Genomic DNA, 20,388 nt, shown 5'->3' with positions numbered 1-20,388 from the left:
ATCAAAGCTGTCTAATAACTAAATTATTTTTTTCCTATTCTACATTGGCAAAGGTGACCCTTGCATTACAATCATGGCTGCACTATATTAAGGCAATTCTGGCATTCGTGAATACTCAGAAAAGAAAATAAAAGTGCACAGAGCCCACATGAGGGTACCGTGTGTCTGTAATGTTTGTAAAATGCTACTGTTCACTTCCAATATTTTTGTGTTTACATATAAAAAGGATACCCGGTCAAAAAAAAAAAGAAAAGAAAAAAGAGATTTTCCTAATTGAGCCCCCGTATCAAACTTTGAATCAAAAGGAGTTGATAGAATAAAAGGGGACACGCCACTAGCTTCCAGCTCCCACTTGTGTATTTGGAGGCTCCAACCAGAACATGCTGTGGTGGCCCCTGCTGCTGGTGGGGTGGTTTGCTCAAAGACAAAAGTGTCTCGCGCAAATGGAGAGCCATGCCTCACCTCAGATTCTCGAGACTAAACTCCTTTTCGAGAAACTGGATGAAGTGTTCCCTTCCCGCCGGGTCACGCAGCAGTTCCTGTAGGGAGTTTTTCCAACGACGCACCCGACGTGGTGGCACATTGGTCCTGAGGGGGCAGTGCGAGGGAGAACGGTCAGAAATTAACAATAAAGCTGGGCACTTGAGCTGTAAGCTTACCTTAGTAAATTACACCGGTAACAGAGCAAAAACACAGTAAGTAACTGGCTAGCCTGTAGCAAGAACCACATTATGGCAGGCCAGGGTGAGAAGAGGAATGTAATACAAAAATGGGCGTAGTATAATTATGGGCAACGCAAGGAAGAAGTGGTTCATGAGGGGGAGGGGTTATACTCTTGAACTTTCCTCATGTAAAGAAATAAATACCAGTGTGGTTTTCCGATTAAAAAAAAGACATTCCTCATTTAGGAAAGGAAAGGTCAATCAAACCACTCTTCTATACAAAGCACAATCATTATTTCAAATTTGCTTAATTTAAAATTTTGGACTATTCGAACCGATAGGGTGGCCCGATCAATTGCGAGTGCATAAAAAGCATCGCTCTCAGCTGACATAACATATTGTATCTGAGTGGAAAATAATAAAAGAAAAAAAAAGCTAACCACCTAATCACAGCGGTGAATGTGCAGTTAGCTGCATACAAAAACTTGTGCCCTCTATGGGCACAGGGGTAAACAGCATGAGCATAAGTCGCCACTGCCCCTCTTCCTTCGTTCCTTGTCTGTGCTTTGCGTTACACCAACAACGCCAACACTGCAGAACTGGGAAATGTGACCATAACAGCTATCGCTGTAGAAGGCTCCCTTTAATCTGAATTCCGCATGATTAAAACAAAGTCTCAGTCATCTTTTGGACTAATTAGTCAAGAATTAGCTATATGTGCTCCCCCAGAATTAAAAGACAAAAAGTAGCACAAGGTTCTTTGATGATCAAACATTAATATTAAAACCTAATTTTAAAGCAATATTTTAAAAAATCGTGTTCTCAACCTGTGATTATTTTTCTAGCGCAGAAGAAGTACCTGCCTTCTATTCTGATTTGTCCCACTCATTGTGCGATAGGAGAACAGTGCATGGCAATTCATAATAATTTATATTAATTATAATTAATACGGCATTCCTCACACGATCACACACAAATGCTTCTGAGAAAGGTTGCTCCAACACTGTCTAACTTTTCTTTAAAAAGTGTACAGCACACCTAAGGTTGGTTGATGGCAAAAAAGGTGCACAACCAACACTTTTCCCTAGCACGCAAGATGTGTTCATTGATACTCACGTCTGTTTTTCCACTTCCCAGAACTCAGTGCTATCCGAGATCCATGGGTTGGAAGGCTCGAGCGGCATGCAGAAGCTGTCGTACTCTGCATGCTTTTCGTAATAAGATTTGTACCTGCAAATGAGAGAAGCAAGTTCAGGATTGTCACTCGCTCTATGTCTAAACTGGCTGCAACTGGCGCTGTTGATCGTACATTATATATTACGGTACACCAGGGATCTTCAAAGTACGCCTGTTTGGCAAGAGCAGCTTGTAAAGTGAACTTCCGTTAATCTCCTGTGGTTATTAGGGCTACAGTTTTATAGCAGGTAAAGTCAATACTTTCACTCGGTGCTAGCTGTCCTGCCAACCACACACAAATTGAGCAATACTGGCCAACAAACGAAATTAAAATTATGTATGTATGTTTGTCTGTTTCAATACTGTTTCTAAGGTTTCTAAGGTTTTACAGTGAACGCAAAGGATTATGGAGAATTATTAATAAATGCCAGTTATAGCCGCTCTGAAGGATGTGAGATAATTGCTGACGATGAAGGTGAGGATATATATATATATAAAACTGGGTGACGGTATATAAAAAAAGAAGCGTTGCCGACAGCCAATGCAAATTAGCGCTGAAGATTCCCAGAGTTCGCTATAATTATACTGTCCAGTAAAGATAATGTTAAAAGCTGCCCAGAGCCTAGAGGCCAAGAGATCCTTTAAACCAGTGCTAAATCAAGTATTAGATACCTGTCATACGCTGTGCACCTGAACCATCATTTAAAATACACCGTGGTCAATTTAAAGTGCCGTTAAAGTTTTCTTCAAAACTCTTGTACAAATGATAAGCGTTCAGTTACCCCTTTACACATACTAAGCAATCAAAGCAGCAATGGATCAAAGTTTCACAACCAAGACAGACAAAGTATCCATGACACACTGCCCTTGTTTTGTATCTAAAACACTGATGAACTGAGCTGTAAATATGGCCGAAGTACTTTTGGCAAAAACATGAACAGGAGAGATTTCATACACCGTCTTGGAGCACTCAGATCATTGACTTTGATTCAGCACCCCTAAAGAGGTGAAAAAATACTTTTTTGTCCCAGTAAAGTACTCATAATGTTAGAAATGCATAAGTGTGATAGGTATAATTTTTTTTTTCTCCCGTCAATCGCTGCAGAATGTTTTGCTCTATGTCGCGTCTTTGTTAATTTTTTTTAATGTTTTGGTATAAGGGCTGGCGTATCTCAAAGTCTCGAGACTCACGTTTCAAGAGCTGCGGTGATCTTGACATTCCCACCATCAAGCCTGCCTTTGAGCGTTTCCACCTGAAAGCATAACAGATGAAAAGGGGTGTGACATCAATGCGGTGACAGTAATTCACCTACATTTTTTCAGATCACATCCTCTATTAGCGCTCAGCCTGCAGGAGGCCCAGATTCACCAAAAACAAAGTGGAGCTCACGAGGGGTGGAAAAACTGCTTTCCAACACACTCTGTCAGCAGAAGCACTGGCAAATAGCAAAGGTACTCGACCTCAACCGCCTTAAACCTGGCCCTGCTGCAAACTCACCAGGTTTATGTGCAACATTATGATATTAGTAGTAAAGTTAAGAGTATGGCAGAATCCCATCTGGCTGGGGGAGCATACATTCGAAAAACACTGGTGCCAACCATCTAAGTTTCAAAACCCCCTTTTGTTAGCCTAAACTTATTACTCTTTTTTTAAATTTAGTTGTTTGATATCAAAGCTTTTCAAATATTATAGCAGCAAAAAATCAACTTGCTCTAAGGTGGTATAGTCAAAGCACTTTAATTTCTAGTCTGCAGCCCACAGGTGCAAATTATGGATAAAAAATAGAAAGCTTTTTCGCAGCTAGACCGCATTTGGTATATAGTCTGCCGGAACAAATCTTGGCTGGCAATAGTTTCTTTATAGCATTTGCAAGAAAGCAATTTCAGTCAGTGTGTCATGTCTGGCTAGTTGGTTTTCTATGACAACAATATAAGTGCAAAAAACGGCATGCACTGAAGAGAAGAGGCAACATGATCATATCATTATTAACAACATGATTGTACCCATTGCAGGATAAAGATATCCCGCCTCTCTCTCTAATTAATCCAGTCCTGTGCCAGCAACATCCATTGATCCCGCAAACCTCCTAATCTCATCTGCCCAGTGCCTATTTTTCTGCCACCCTCTGCTAGGCCTGCCTTCCCTTGGAATCCAATCATTTACATTTAGAGACCATCGGTTATCTTGCCTTTGCATTATATGACCTACCCATGCCCATTTCTTGATTTTTACTAGAATGCCATTAACTCATGTTCGTTCCCTGACCCATTCGGCATGCTCCGTGTTTCTTAACGTTACACCTACCAACTGAAATGACACAAGCCTACCAGCACAAAAAATAGCAGAACATAGTGCAATTTGCAGACAGTGATGACAGGAAAGATATGTAATGCCAGCCACCATGCTTTTGATGTCCGAGCACGGTGGTGTCTCATCTTTCGTACTGTCCCTGTCTGCAAATTCCACTATGCTCAGTTTTCTTGCCATGGCTTAAAAATTAGCCCAGTAAGTCATATAACTTCCAACCTACCTGTAATTTTATTATGATACTATTATTTAGCACAATTCAGAAAACTGCACTTTGTTAGCTACTGACATTGTTTTATAGCCAGGGCAAATTTCGCTTCAGTGATCACCTACACTTTGAAGAAATTGCAGTTTTAGCACTTTTACAAAAAACATGGCACTACCCCAGACTTGGGAAGTGACATGGCATTAAACACCACAGAAACACTGTCGTCAAATTCCATCAACATAACAGTGTTTATGGTTCATCACATGAGCTTATAACACAAGCGAGCAGCCATGACCTACTGGAGACATGGCAACTTCTTGGTTCAATTTCTTCTTCTCCTACTAGAAAAACAACACTACCATAGAAAGGATGGCCCATAGGACTGAGTTTCTATGGATCAAATTGGGCTAGGTAAAAAAGTGTAAATTATTCATCGTAAAGATTGTCTGATTTCTTACAACATCAAACATGAAAAGTAGCAACTTTCTTCAGTAGAAATATGGCAATTTCTGCCGGCCAATGAGAAAGAAGAGGAACTAGATTTCACAGTTCAGGATGCAATGAGGGAACTTGCCTCTTTCTTGAGAACGTCTAGTGGCGTGTTAATCTCGCCTTCAGAGACGCTGGGACTGATGCGTCCGCCAGGTACTGCACACTGCAAGTGCTGGAGTGGAATGCAGAGAATAAGTGAGACAAGCCCAATACCTTCATCATAATGCAGCCCACAGCAAATGCCACCAGCAATGATCACCACGTTTTGAAGGAAACAATTTTTTCTTGATTCTACAAAAGAGTTCATAAAAGAACTCACTAATCAAACCATGTAGAAGAAAGCAGCTTGTAGGAGGACGGTTTTGCACTCACAAGTTTGATACTACATGTGGTGTTGTTTTTACGTTTCATAAACCTTGAGTTCTATGAAGTAAAACTGCAAATGACAGCACGTTTATCCCATCATGTGAGCATAAATTTCATTCTTCAAGGGATTATCAATGCTGCCTGTAATGAACTCCAAGGTGCAGAACTCTACACAATGTCAGTGCTCCTGGCATGATGCACTGACAGTAGATTTGCAATAATGCAATTTTAATTATGAATCTTAAACTCTAAGGTACACATTAATAGACCAATTTCGCCAACAAACTCATTAACGCATTTTGTTCATCACATATCATCATCAGGCATGGTATTTAACACAATCTCACAGCTTAGCGACAAAGTTATTAAAAACAATGGAATATACCCAGACTTACAAGCAGGTAATCATCCACTAATAACTGATATGCAATAGTTTGGGAGAAATTGAGAACAAAAGCAAATTTGAGAAAAATGCTGCCACTAACCTTTGCACTTTTGATTGGTTTGTTCATACGGCAGGCCTTCTTAATGTCGATTTCTGTAGTATTTACACAGCCCGGCTGTTTGGGTGAAGGCAAAGACAGACAAGTACAGGTAAGAAAAAACAGTTTCAGCAGCAACTATGGCACGGCATATGCATGGCGAAAAATTACGCACAGTGTCTACCATTGCACAGCATTACAACAGTGCTTCAAATTCACAGTAGGTGTTTACTTGCAAATATTAAATAGCAGCCTTGAGGCATATCAGGCTTGTAAACAAAGCCTTCTAAAAGGGATGAAAATGTGCACTACCATGATAAATGTAATTCTTCAAAGGGGAATGACTGAGAGTTAGAAAAAGATTGCTGCACAAGGCAAAAATAAACTAATTTCAAGCGAAGAAAAATTAATTCTAAACATTGTTCTTTCACCTTATGTTTTGTATGTTGGCAGCTGCCATGCCCTTGAGGTTGCGCACAAACTCCATCTCTCAGCTCATTAAATGAGTGAAGCTACACTGTCTCTCCACTACCCTTTGCCTTACCACTTTTTTTCTCAGGGGAGTGTCACTTTCTTTTTTTTCTAGGAAGGGGCTTATTTCAAGTCCCTATAGTTTTCAAGACTAATTTCTTCCATGACGCACCTCTCAAAACCCTCCACTAAGGAGCCTATACATATGTTGGTGCCCTGCTCTATGCTTTCATATTTTTTGTGACATACGCACTTAATGGAGTCTTCGTTCACTGGTGCAGTAACCTAATCATTAGCATGAGCACACGGTGCTTATTTCAGCTAAGCAGTTTCGCCTGCAGCTGTTTTACTCAGCATGCTAGTCAAGCTTCTTATCGGTACAGGTTATGAATGCTCTTAAAGGAACTGACAACTGCCCAGGACGTGTCATGGGATTATGATCGCAATGAAAAGCACTTGGCTCATATTGTAAGATTTGAGAACTGTAATAATGAACAAACCAGGATTTGCTACTTTAATTTGCCAGATAATCGCATGTAAAGGAAGCTGATGCGACCTCTTCCTGTGAAACCAACGTAGGGCAAAATCATGCCATTATCAGTATATCCCACAATGTGACCACATCTTGTTAAGATCTTAAGTATCTGTATATGATGTCCAGTGCAGAGTGTTTTATCTCCCCTCATTGTTGACATTTTATTATAGTTTGTGCTCTCTCGATTGCTCCCTTTGGTAAAAAGCAATGCTTCCATTACATCACACGATGGCGAGCTTTGAGCTTTGGCTTAGAGGTGGCGTCACATGTTTTGGAATTCTTTACCCACAGTCCACTAAAACTGTTATCAACGAGCTATAAATATACCACTGTGCTGCATTAATTTTGTGCGTAGAAACACAAATGGACGCTAGGCTATGCTAAAACTGTCTTATTTACTAAGTGAAAGCCAGGACTACCTTAGTTTCTAGAACATCATTCTTGCCAGCATGCAATTGTAATCAGACTGCTAATGGCTTCTAGTGTTCATATATGTAAAAATTGGCACGTCTACTGATCAAAAATTATCTGCAAAAAGATTATATAGTACAGCATTTCAAAATTTTAAAAAAGCTGCAAGTTCAGACATCCTATATCCTGTTTCCCATTGCAAAAATATATATCTCTACTGGGTGCTTAAGATTGAGTTGTCACTCTTTCAAACGCTTAAACAAGCATGAGTTCTGCATATATATTTGAAGTAAATAAAATGCAGAGTCAAAAAGAAAAAAGAAAGAAAATATAATCATCGTGTTAACCCTCATTTGGTTCCATGGAACAAAGGAGTGAGGAAACGCAGCGCACTTAATGTGCCCACTTACCACTGGCCTATGTACATCCCAAAAAGCCCTCTCTTGGCTGTCGAGAACTTTCCTTTCTAGCTTGTCCCTCTTCTTGTCAACCCTGGAGAGGACAAAAAAAGGAAACGTCAAGAAATGAGAGACACCAGACGGCGATTCAAAAGAGGCCCCAACAAATTAAAATCTATGCACACATGAGTGGTCTATTATTCACGAGCACAGCCTAGTCAAAGTAGACTGATCAGAGCCTTCAAGAACACAGTCCATGCAAACATCATGATTTCTGGTGGACCAAAATTGGTTCTGCATACTCTGAACACTCCAACTAATCTTTTCTGACTGAGAGAAACAGTAAATCCAGAAATGTGAGCCTACAGGTGATAGGAAACTTTCGCGCAACAGTTTTTGGCTCAAAGAAATAGAAGGACATGTGCCATTCAACGAAGCATCGTGTGTCAATCACCCAATAGTGATGCACCTTGCCATCAACGATGCTGTCGCAACTGGGGTATCAATTCACATCACCGTGCATTCACAATTAGTGTTGCAATAGCTGTAAAGCACCAGTAAACAAAGGCTATCACAAAAGGTAGGAAACGCGACAACCAGCGTCATGACATCTCGCAATGACTTCAGTGGACACAGCGTAACTGAGGGAGCTTGTGACCTCACTCAGTTACACTTTTGGAAAGAAATGGGCTGAGCACTCACTTAGCCTGTGCCTCAGCCTGCATGAAGATGAACTCCCACTTGCGCGAGAACATCTTCTGAAGCCGGGCCAGGTTCTCGGCCTCGTAGTCAGCCAACTCCAGGCGGGCCTTGTTCTGCATTGTTCGCTTGCACAGGTACACGGCTGCCACCACCACCACGGAGAGCAGGCAGAGAGAAGGGAGAATTAAACACATGTGCCATCAGTCAGGCACTCAGAATGCCATATAACCCTTGCCACAGAGATCAAATGTGATCAGCTCATCAATGTGCGAGACTGCTGAGGCACTCCTTCAAGCACTGTGCTAATAGTACATAAGTGCCATCACTGCGGGACCTCGGCAGTTGATATGAAGAACTGCCCCTGCTCCTTTGCTGAGCAGTTACTGCAACAGCTGCACAAATTGTAGCTGCAATAACTTCAAGTACCCTATGTGGTTTCCGAACTCTGTCTCAGTTTAATAAGACAGAACAGCGGCGTGTAAAGCTTTGTGGGCTCACTCACAAAGCTAACTCTACTGCGCATCACTGAATCTGGAATGCAGATGGTTTTCAGGCAGGGTAAGAACAAACATGGTGACAGACGGGAGGTCGTGGGTAATGCTCACCGTAATCAGTATTTTCAGGTTCCCAGCAATTTGAGGGCCAGAAGTAAGGCGTCTGTAAGAACACAGGAAAGGCAAACAATTAACGAAGAAATTCAGGTCAATCTCTGCAGCACATAGAGTGGGAATTCGGAGCCACAACCAAGGCACTGTAGCAAGTAATTACTAAACAGGGCTGCTAAAAGTAGGCACATTCCTTTTGGTCAAAGCCTGTAGAGCACTGCACGGCTGCTAGCCTCTCACAACAGCAGAGGTCACCTTGCTGACAGATTATTAGATTTGCGAAACCATTGAGCTTAAGCAATAAGAATGCATGGGCAAGGCCATCTGTGCCATATGAAGTGCAAAATATTTCTAGCAATGTTTGGAATTTAGAAGAACACAGGTGAGAAGATGTCTGAGGGTTCAAGTAGTGATGCATTCAGGAAAAAAGTAATAAAGTAGAGTTTCAGATGTAATACTTGCACTCAGGTGGAGCAAAGCAAGACAAGTGAAGTGGCCAGAAACGAATGTTTTGCCCGTACAAAGGCAGATGCATTATTTATTTCACTTTACTTGCTCTGGTGAACACCCATCGAGTGCTTTAGAAAAGTTTGCTCCCGTCTGTACAAATATTCACGCTGGAGAAAGATACATGAGGCACCTTGCCTCTGATGTGGTGCTCTACTGTCGCCAATTGAGGCGTATATGGATTCCAAACTGGCTATGCATGGTCAGCATGGAGGAGTTTGCATACAGGCTCTTTTTCTTAAAGCTTACATGCTGGCTTTACAATAACAAATAAAAAAGCAACATTTATTAGAGGCAACTGTTCCAGGAGCCTACCTATCTAAACTCGTTCCACATCTTGGTTATTTCACACTCAACCACATGGATCTCTATGTACAGTCCTAGTTAAGCAATTAACCAGCAGCTTAAATGAGTGGCTCCTGTTTCATTCAAAAAGCCATGCACACCAACCATGCAAAGTGTGCCAAGGGAAGTAATGGCTTCCAAAATAAAAGCATTATCTTTGGGTAAGCAAGAGCAATTGGTTGCAACAGCATTTTTCTATCCCAAGCAGGGCACCTATCACGTGAATCATATGACTGCAATATATACACTCCAGCAAACGATTTCCTCATGTGCACATACAAAGAACCATGCACTGCCCCATGTTGCAACAGCACAAAGTATGCTAAGCAAAGAATGCATCCTCCAAAATTTAGCACAGTTTAACTTATATGTATGAAACTGCAAATGTTTCTGGCAAGAAGCATTTGGGCAGCCCTAAAAGGTCAGAACTCCCCGAATTCTGATCAAACCCGTTTAATGTGCATATGACCGTTTTCTTCTCCACTGTTCAGGGCTGACAAAGAGAATCAATCATCTCGCAAACTGCACGCATGAAAAGACTGGGCATAAATGTGAGACCACTCACTTGGAAGCGATAGAAGGTGCCATCTGCTTTGACAGTGAGCACGTGGTCATCAATGGGGAAGAAGTAGCCATGCGAGGCCATCAGGTGCGCCAGGTGCAGAGCCTCAGCTGCAATAAATAAATAAATCAATCAATCAATCAATCAATCAATTAGTCAATCAACTCATTCTCCAAGGACACAAATTTGTTTTTGGCTTTTTGCACATTTTCTTTTCGTGACACAAACAGCTAGTGCTTGAAAACACCCAGAACAACTACGTGAATCATGAGTGTTTGCAGTTCAATTGATGGCATTCGCACACCAAGATTAGCACATGTACTACATAACAACGAAGGCGGGTGCGTGTCTGTGTTTCTGCACATCAATGAACGGAAAACTGGCCTCATGATGCATAACCAAATATGTATGCTCCACAAGAACAAAAGCACAGCATTAGGTGTTAAGTGTCAAGTATTATAAGTAATGCACCTCTTATTATCCTGGATCAACTATTAAAAATATCCTGAATGGTATGACAATCTCTTTCAAGAGAGCAAGGTCACACCTTGCTGATGTACAGTACATGTCAAAGCTTTCCTCTCTTCTGGAAAATAGAAGAAAAAATAGAATGCTAATTCCTTATTCGGTTTAGGGGTGAAGGTATCAACAATTGTTAACATACTTCTACATTGTGCCTATGAAAGTGCATTTACTGTGATTATGTCTTGGATAAATCTCAGCAAGACCCCATTTTGCAAGTCTAATGTTGCAATCATCATTACAGTAATATTGTTGTCAGATATTACAAAGTGAATGCAAAAAAAAATAAGGTGACAGGAATTTTTTTTTTTTTTCCCACGGGCTGTTGAATTTAAAATCAATGGTTCTGTGAGTACACTGCTGACTAATAAGTTTAAGACTGTATCTCTAATAAAGGTAACAAACAAGACAGCAATATATTTAAATATATAAATAACCAAAGCATAAATATATGTGCAATCAAACATAACAGGACACCTGATAGAAGCATGAAATCTTCCCTAGAACAGTGCAGAGCCATAAATGCAGATGTTGTGGCGTGTACCACTCAATATGCGAACTGCACCAGCACCATGCAAAGAAACTACAGCCACGGAAGCCACAAACTAGCAACAACAAATACAGCTTGCGAGACCCACAATGTGACAAAGGAAAGAATTTGATCAACTGAAGATCCTAACTGGTCAAACTGGTTTAAGGAACAAGCTCTCAGTTTATTCTGACATAACAAATGGGAGCTTCAATTGCTTAAACCAATTTGGCCAGTTAGGATATTCGGTGGGAAGCAAGAATGTCTAACTTACTTTGGTCGTCAACGTCAAGATTCTTCATCATCCATGCAATTAAGTCAGCTCCTGCAAGTGGAAGAATATATTTTCAAAATTTATGGTCTGCAATCTTAACAGTTTTTTTTAGTTCATATTTAGCCACACTAATTTTTTTATAAACTCTGAGATTTCCACATGGGCTAGGGCAAAGTGCAAGTATCCTTATGAAAGTCATCTCAGCTATTGAAGCAATATATATATATATATATATATATATTGAACCAACTTGCTAATACACAAAGGGTATCAATTTTGCAAAAGTTCTTAGATCTTATGAGTTCAGTAACTTTTGCAACTGCACATGCCAAGACAGTAGACATTTGACAGATAATGGAAACAAGCAATTTCTTTATTTTGGTGGAGTGACAGCTGACCGCATTCGGTGCTCACTACAGCTAACAGTACACAAAGAAACATGAGAATTCCAGTAGTTCGATATTTCACTACCAGCAGCCCTCATGAATTTCTCAGCATTTATACAGTGGGGCTTAGAAATATTTTTTTAGTGAAAAATAAGCCCTGGAATTTTCCACCCTAGTCATGTGTACAGTAGCCTTGGAGTATTTGGATACCGTTTTATCAATGAAGGCACAGCTGGAAATGTGGGAAAGCAAACAGCAGCAAACAGCAGCAACATCAACATCCTAAACACTACTGTGATAGTGCATACCATGGAGGAAAAAAAAACTAAGGAGGGAGCGCGCGGCAATACCCTTGAAGCCTAGTAATACAAAAGAAAAGGGCCCCACGTGATTAGACCATATGATAGCGTGCGGTGATATCTACTACCGCTGCGCGCACGCACATGTGCGAATCGGCGCGGCGTCCGCAGCGGCGAACGGCGGTGGCAGGAGCACGCGCAGCAATCGAGAACACGCCGGATAACGGTCGCCGCCATGGAGGAAGAGGGGGGCGGAGCTGGTTACGAGGCTGACGCCGACGACGTCGCGAAACGCTTCCTCGGCTACAGTGGCTGTACCTCGGCACTCGGTACTTGGCTTCATAAAGTTGGCCGCGTGACGTCACGGTCTCGCCATAGTTTTTTTTTTTTTTACCTCCATGCCTAATCCCTCAATGCAACAGGCATTTTGCAGACCGAGAAGAAAGCTAGTCCAGTAGAGTTTTTGAGACAATGCTAAATAAACCGGACGTGGGACTGCTATTTAAATTCAGCAGACAGGTATCCGCATACGCACATTTTTGCACTGCGAAAGCCCCTTTCAGGCTTAGAACATGCTTAGAACGCGAAGGCGTCATACGATCATGACGATCAACGATCGACGTCCGGTCTTGATAGAGAGTGGCGCGTTGGCCGCATGCCGTCGCTATTGTTTCACATGCAAGCGATTTCTGCCGCGGCGACACAAAAGCCTGTTTTCAGCTGTGGATCGCCAGCAGTTCGAAAACCCAGTTCCAACAAGTAGAAAATTTTTCGCTCTGCCACTGCCTTTTCGACCGACTGATCCTATTCTATGGCGTAAATATTCAGCCAGTAAATGCGGTTTTCGCCGGCTGCCCATTTCCTCGCTTCTCTGTGCCAATGAGCGAAGTTGCGGGGCAATCGAAATAGCCGATCCGCACGAAAAGTGTCCTCTCGCGCCTGTTCTGATTCGTGGAAACGCCGGAACCGGAAGTGGTTAGCGGCATCCGGCTCCGATGTTTCCACCAATCAGAGGACTCGAGCCAGAGAGATAATGACGACACATCTGAAGACGACACAAGCCAGTACACGCGGGTTGATGCCCACGTGTGGCCCTATACCTCCGCGCAGGATGACGCTGATGCTTCCATCGTCACTCGCGAAAACCCGGTGGCAGACCATCAAATTAATTATTGTAACTGTAACAGTAGGCACGCTCCTTCATCGTGAAGCAAAAGCAGTCAGGTGTTCGGTTACCTCGTGACGAAAACGACATGACCACAGCAACCACAGCACATTCTCGGCGGTGGCAACTCCAAGAAAATGGCGGCCGCACATGATCACTGTAATACAGCTGCCAGCACATCTTGCGCAGCGAAGGCAAATATTTTAGATCGCAGCTCTTTGGCGCCCGTTCCTACATTTCGCGTCGCCGTCGGCGTTGTGCCTCGTAACCAGCTCCGCAGCCGGGGCAACGCGCGTGCCTTCTCCCCTCCCCCTGCCTCCTCTCGATAACTTAATTGCTCTCTTCATTTCTACGACCACAAAGCTTCCTTCATGACAGCCAAGGACTGTTAGTGGAGTGTTTCTTGAAGGAATATGTGTGAGAAATAAAAAAATTACCCACGATTATGTTACTTCCTAATGCAAAATGTGAGCGCAGCTCATCAGCTGTTTCACCTTTTAGATATATTGAGGCAAAGATTTCGAGCAAGACACGTTTGTACAATTACAGACAACTTTTTTTTTTATTTTTCACACGTATTCCTTCAAGAAACACTCCACTAACAGTTCTTGGCTGTCATGAAAGAAGCTTTGTGGTCGGAGAAATGAAGAGAGCAATTGAGTTATCGGGAGGTTGCGGGAAGCAGCGTGTGGGCCCAAAGGAACGTTGCGCGACGAACAGATAGCAGCGACTGACTGACGCCGCCAGCGAGTGAGAACGGGATGCAAGCACCATGATCCGCTGATAGCGAGCCGGTGTTTCGGCAACCGGAGAGCACCCTCGCCGCCACGCAGGAAGAGGGGGGTCCTCTTTCTGCATGACGGCGACGGTGTTCTACGCAGTCACGTTGCCGGCATCAGTCAGTCGCTGCTAGCGCTGCCTCCCGCGATCCTCCCCCTCTCCCCTTTCCTCGTGTTCTCTGGTTGCTGCGCGCGCTCCTGCCCCCATCGTTCGCCGCTGAGTGTACCCCCCCTCTTACTGCGAGGCTCCGGTTGCCGAAACGCCGGCACGAAATGGGGGGGATGAAAGGGGGGCGGAGCTGGTTACGAGGCCGACGCGGTCGACGCCGACGACGACGCGAAACCCAGGAACGGGCGCCAAAGAGCTGCGCTCTAAAAAGTTGTCTGAAATTGTACTGTAAAGAGGAAGATGTTCATTCGAAGACGAAGTAGCTTTTGTGCGCTGTCGCCAGTGACATCGCTATCGGTGTGTGCTCTGGACCTACGCTTACGTTGACTATCCCTGACGGCATTCTAGATCGCCCAGTACCTCTAATAAACCCTCATCCTACGGTACATACATGCGATCGCTAGAAATTTCTGCCTCAATATATCGAAAAGGTGAAACAGCTGATGAGCTGCGCTCAAATTTTGCATTAGGAAGTAACGTCATCACCAGCATTTTTTTTTGTTCTGCAATTAATTAGGTAGGTGATTAAGTTCATTTCCCTAATAATTGAGTACGGACTTTTGACAATAGGGGTTTGCACAATTGGAGAGCCCATTCAGAAGGCCCCACTCTGTTATTTGTGATAAAGTTTCTCTCTCTTTCCGAGCAGCTCCAAATATAAAGCCCCCGAAAAGCAAAAAAAGCACGTGACTAGCGGTTTCACGTGTCACGACTGTTCTGCTCCCAAGATCATTTGAATAAACGAAATCAGCGGCGGCCGTGACTCGATGGCCTCGTACAGCGCGGTAGGATAAATGTGGCGGTGCGTGGTTGCAGCGAGCTCGCCGCATTAACCGTCATGTGCGCCGATCGACTGGCTGACGCCGACGAAGAAACTATCGCAATCATATCGGCCGGCCTCTGGAACGGAGACATAGAGCCACAGCCACAGATCGTTTCCTATCTCAAAAACCACGTTAGAGAGCGAGCAACAAAATTCTGGCGCGCGAATGCGATTTTTTTTTTTTGCATTTCACAAGGTTTCGAGATCAGAAAAAAAGAAAAAGATACAACGTGAGCTATGGGAGCTTCTCAGGGTGCTCTCCAACTTTATCAGTCGCATTTGTTGTCTGAAGTCAATATGAGTGACTTATAGTATATTTAGCTTAACTGCGACAAATTGGATCTGATGTCCAAGACGGTTGGAAGCTGTGTGCAACCAGTTTCCCTTGCCTGTCTCAAATAGCTAATTTTTTGGCCCTTGGCTAAATTCAACTGTAACACCCAGTATATATATATGACGTCATAATTTGCGTTTGGTTTCTAGACACTTGAGGCGTACGAAAAATGCGCTAAAATTGATGCAATTGTACTATTTTAATATCTCACGACAGCCTGTCCAGTTAAAATGCCTACTGACGTTCAACAGCTGAAACCGAAACTATATAGAAGAAATTCAACTACGAATTACAAGGCAACGGAAAATCTTACACGGTCGTCTACGTTTACAGATGTCGAAATCGCGCACCATTATAAGGCATAAGAAGCAAAGAAAAGTTTGGAGACCGCAGCGCAGTAAGCATGCAAAAGAATTGCAGCATTGGCCTTGCATAGTGCGCGCTACAGCCATGTCACTTCGTCTCAACGAAATGCACTCAGCAGAAGATTTAGTGGAAAGCAAATCACGCGAAATTTTTAGAGCGTAACCTACAGGTGCAACTTCGGGTTTCGTATCGCTAAGTCCGAATGACCTTGAGTGAATACAGACACGTGCTGCGCATCATTTCCCCAAAAGCCACTTAAACATAATTTCTTTTAAAATCGCGGAATTTAAGGCGGTGTGACCTAGACCTACTTAAGTGTATGTGTCCACTCTAAATTCACCTTCCTTTCCCAAAAGCAACCTCCAAATATTCATTTCATTTCATTAGAGAGATTTAGCTTACCGTTATCCGCCCCCGCGCGTTCCACTGCGCATGCCTAGATCCCCTTGACGTCGATAGATGGCGCCACATACTTGATGTCGGCACATAGACCTGCAGCGTCGGGACCAATCAGCTTGTGCGCCCCGCCCACGCGCGGTTGAGGGTCACGGTGGCGGATCGCGGATCACGGTAAGCTAAATCTCTCTATTTCTTCGTGGTGCTCAGGTTTCAGCAGCTAAGCGTGGATAGTCGGGTCAGGCATGGAAAAAATGCAGCAGTGATGTAACGGTGGCTCACTCACTCGATGTTCAACTTAGAGTTGAAGCGAAGGAAAGCGACGAGAGAAGAAACTGAATAATTAATTAATTACCGTGGGTATGGCAATACACTGCGTCGTCGTAAATGAATGTTAATAATTATTCTATAATAAAAAAGTAGGGGGGGGGGGGGGACGCGCGACGAGAAAATTTAAAGCTCTAAAAAAGGATTATGTGTCGAAAAACACGAGTTTTAGCTGTCCAAAGGAGCGCGCGCTGTTCGATGGTCGTCCAGTTAGATGGAACGGCCTTGAAGCGTAGAGCTATAGGTACAACTCTACAGCGGTGACAGGGGAAAAAAAGCACTTGCGCCACCGAATCGAACGTCCCGCGTGCACCGCGTCTCGGCCCGCAGCTAAATTTGAGTCCGACCGCGACGTATATTATCCATAATGGAGTCGGGTCACAACGATTTCCGCGCAACGCTGGGGATCTCGAAACCCCTGGCATGCCCCGCCTCGAGCCATGGCTGCAGCTGGGTCACAATAAGAGTACGATTATATTGTCAATGTGGACAATATGTGTGCACGGCAACACGGCGAGTTGATCGACTTTAATCCCGCCTAGTCGACTGTATTCCAGAGAGATCGAGCGCGGCACCCAGAAAAAGAAAGTACAAGAGCTTATAAAAAGCGAAAAAAAAAAGATAATAACGCTCCGCTTCCGTGAAAGAAGCCTCTCCGCATGTTACACAAAGCGATAGGCGCGGAGGCTCGACGTAATGTTTCGCTTCGCAATTTACGGGAAACAAGGACAAATAAAAACTGGCCTGTATCGACAACGTGCCACGTTCTATTCATAGTGAGACTGCAGTCTCATTAAATATGAAACTAGTTAGCAAGAAAAGACACAAAGGACTGAATACAGGTGTCGCAGCGGCTGATTTAGCTTCCTACCAAAGCCATTCGGGCTATCAGAGACGCCGCAGTGGAGGGCTACGGAATAGTTTCGACCACCTGGGGTTCTTTAACGCGCGCTGACCGCACATCAAGGCCGCCGCGGCCAAGATTTGATCCCCAGTCCTTGGGTTCAGCAGGCCAACGCCCTAACCACTGAGTCACAGCGGCGGGGATTTACCAAGTAAACTATATACGCGTGCGTCGACATCGTTTTTTGTGACCGCTGTAAGAACGCAACGAGTTTGATGTGACTAGCGGGAAGACGTTTTTTTTTTTTTTTTTTTTTTCTTTCTGCAGTACGACTTCCTTGGCGATAAGTGTCTCGCTAACTGCCGATAAAAAAAAAAAAAAAAAAAAAAAAAAGTCAACATTGCCAGAAAGTACCAGAGAACAAAAAAATAAGGGGATCGATAATCGGAACTTTTTTTAGAATTGGAAGGCGAAAGCATTGTTGGAAGTTCTGTTGATCTGCGGATATGTTAATCCTGCTCCACCGAAACACGGTGGGGATCGAACCCACGTCCTCGGCAGTCGAGCGCCCTAAGAATGCAGCGGCAAATACCCCTCAAAGGAGGTCCTACCATGTATGAATTGGACCGATTAAGTGATGCTAGGCGATTCCCCGTGACGTTATGAGAAACGGTCGACACCATTGGTTGGAAGGCCTCCTTTGGGGGGCCACTGCGAGAGGTCCCCCTTCAGCTTTTTGCCGGTCACTGTATATCGGCTCTATTTTCTAGCAACCACTTTGATGCATCTCAATTGACAATTCATGGCAGGATGCCTTCTTTTGATCACATTTTATTATTTTTATGCTGAAAGGTACAATGCCCCACACCCCAACTCCATGCCTAACCCGACAGACTTAAATCCTTACCAAGCAATGCTCACTAAAGGCTCCCCTGGCAGAGCGATGATGCACTATGTACGCACCAAAATAAAACACGACAGCAAGCTTAGGTTATATGAAGCAACACCAACGCCGGTGTTCGACAACACGAAGGGGCTCACTCGACCACAACAAATATTTATCAACAAGTAATAGTAAATGCAGCTGACACACCGCAAATAATTGACAAGTGGTTTCTCGGAAGACACGAAACACTCAAACATAACATATGCACCCATTGTCAGGAACAGTGTACAGCAGACCTAAAACATCGTATACGGCAAGGTGCATCATTTTCACGAGGAAGAAACAAAATTACGCATATTCCACACGACGACATGCCCACCCTAGCAGATCAGGTTCTATCAAGCACCGCAATACAACATTCCATTGCACCATGCGGCATTGAGAGTGGCCTGCTTCTAGTAGTGTGAGAGAGTTCGACTTACAGCGCGAAGATCGGCAGCATGGCAAGCAAGGAGCAACAGCTTGAAGAATCGTGAAGACAAAGCTACACTCTCACCCTCCTAACTCCCTATTTACCCAAACAGCGGCCGAGAGCCATCCCTTCCTTCAAATAAAGGCTTCATTCATTCAATTTCCTACACCACGTCTCTCCCCACGTCCGTCTCCCTTCTATTATTTTCCCTACGCTGACATTCCAACAGCTGAACAATTAAAGCATAATTTTGATTATTCAGTTTTGCCCGGTTACATGTACGTATTAGAGGCACCCAAGACGAACCACGGTACAGTCGAGCGCGATTTGAAGGTTATCGCGCGAGCGTCGACCGGGTACATGAACAGCGCCATGGCCCAGAATTCTCTGCCGAGGCGAGGGAGGTATCAAGCCAGCTTCCCTCACTCTTTTTGCTGTTCCTTTAGTAGCCGTCACTCCCTGCTGGGACATCACTTTCATTTTTTTTTTTTTTTGCTTGGTTCTACGAACAGGCAGTTATCGTTGTGAGCACGACGTATTCTTCGGTATTATCTGAAATTGGACACTTTATCGCAACAAATGGAAAGCTTAGAATAGAGAGAAAGGGCTGTGAGTATGTGGCGGGGGTGATGGTTGTTGCATGGAACAGCGAACGAGGGAGAGAAGAGTGCGAAATCATGATTTTTCCTGTTCCAAACCCGGCCGCCAGGTGCCTGGAGTGCAAGGCTGGTCGACGCTCGCGCGATAACCTTCAAATCGCGCTCGACTGTACATCGTGCCAGGAACGTAATTCAAGGGGCACAACGTGAAAAAGGCTCGTCGGCAGAAGGAAAGGAGCGGAGAGAGGAAGAGATAGTAAGAGATAAGATAGTAAGATAAACGCCAAGAGCGTGAAATATTCACCAGCGAATATCAGCGCTTTAAGTTTTCCGCATCACTCTGTACAACCAGATGTGGTGATATTTTGCGAAGATCAGGCCGTCGCGATAGGTACAGCTAGATGAATGAGAGAGCCTTCGTCCTGACGTAACCGCGGGCTGATCATATATAATGAAGGCGACGACCTGCAGAATCAATCTATAGCTAAGACTTTTCGCAGTGGCAGTCCTAGCGAAGACCTGAATGTCTTCGTCGGTGGAAATAGTTTCCGCCACGAGCCGAACAGAGAGACCAATAGAACCATAACCCCGGCCGACCACTCTGTCGTTCCACTCTACGAACTATTCCATTCCTTCCGTCCATCCGACGGCCGAATGATGGTTGTGACGTCACAGGTAGGTTTTATATCCCCCAAATCAAACACAAATTAGAGTGCAATAACTGTTTCGACACTCAATTTTGCTTATTCAACCAAAAGCCAAGGTGAGAGCGAGTGAAAAAACTGATATATTGAACGCCTTGTGACGTCACAGCTGTCGTTCGCCCATGAAACCGCACGGAAGAAAAGAATGTAATTAAAATATGCCCCTACGATTAGTTTGTCACTCATTTTGATTTTTCATGCAGCACCACCGCGGTGGCTCAGCGGACAGGGCGCTCCACTATGAACCAAGAATGTGGGATCGAATTCCGGCTTTTCGATGGAGG

The 20,388-nt window shown here is 43.9% G+C and overlaps 1 protein-coding gene across 2 annotated transcripts in view; it reads right to left on the bottom strand.

Annotated features, from left to right (window-relative positions):
• LOC146176104 (regulator of G-protein signaling 7-like) overlaps positions 1–20,388 on the bottom strand; it is a 71,991-nt gene that overhangs the window by 26,400 nt on the left and 25,203 nt on the right. For both annotated transcript variants that reach the window (XM_084582442.1, XM_084582443.1), the window contains exons 3-12: positions 11,556–11,606; positions 10,234–10,340; positions 8,817–8,868; positions 8,212–8,353; positions 7,522–7,603; positions 5,698–5,772; positions 4,929–5,018; positions 3,030–3,091; positions 1,779–1,892; positions 463–588 (exon numbers count right to left, since the gene is read on the bottom strand). In XM_084582442.1, the coding sequence (XP_084438568.1) occupies positions 463–588; positions 1,779–1,892; positions 3,030–3,091; positions 4,929–5,018; positions 5,698–5,772; positions 7,522–7,603; positions 8,212–8,353; positions 8,817–8,868; positions 10,234–10,340; positions 11,556–11,606 (901 nt within the window). The remainder of the gene's footprint in view (positions 1–462; positions 589–1,778; positions 1,893–3,029; positions 3,092–4,928; positions 5,019–5,697; positions 5,773–7,521; positions 7,604–8,211; positions 8,354–8,816; positions 8,869–10,233; positions 10,341–11,555; positions 11,607–20,388) is intronic.

This window comes from Amblyomma maculatum, chromosome 10, assembly GCF_055883805.1.
Source record: "Amblyomma maculatum isolate TAMU_Amacu chromosome 10, ASM5588380v1, whole genome shotgun sequence".
NCBI lineage: Eukaryota > Metazoa > Arthropoda > Arachnida > Ixodida > Ixodidae > Amblyomma > Amblyomma maculatum.
This window is presented reverse-complemented; position numbering and strand designations above follow the sequence as displayed.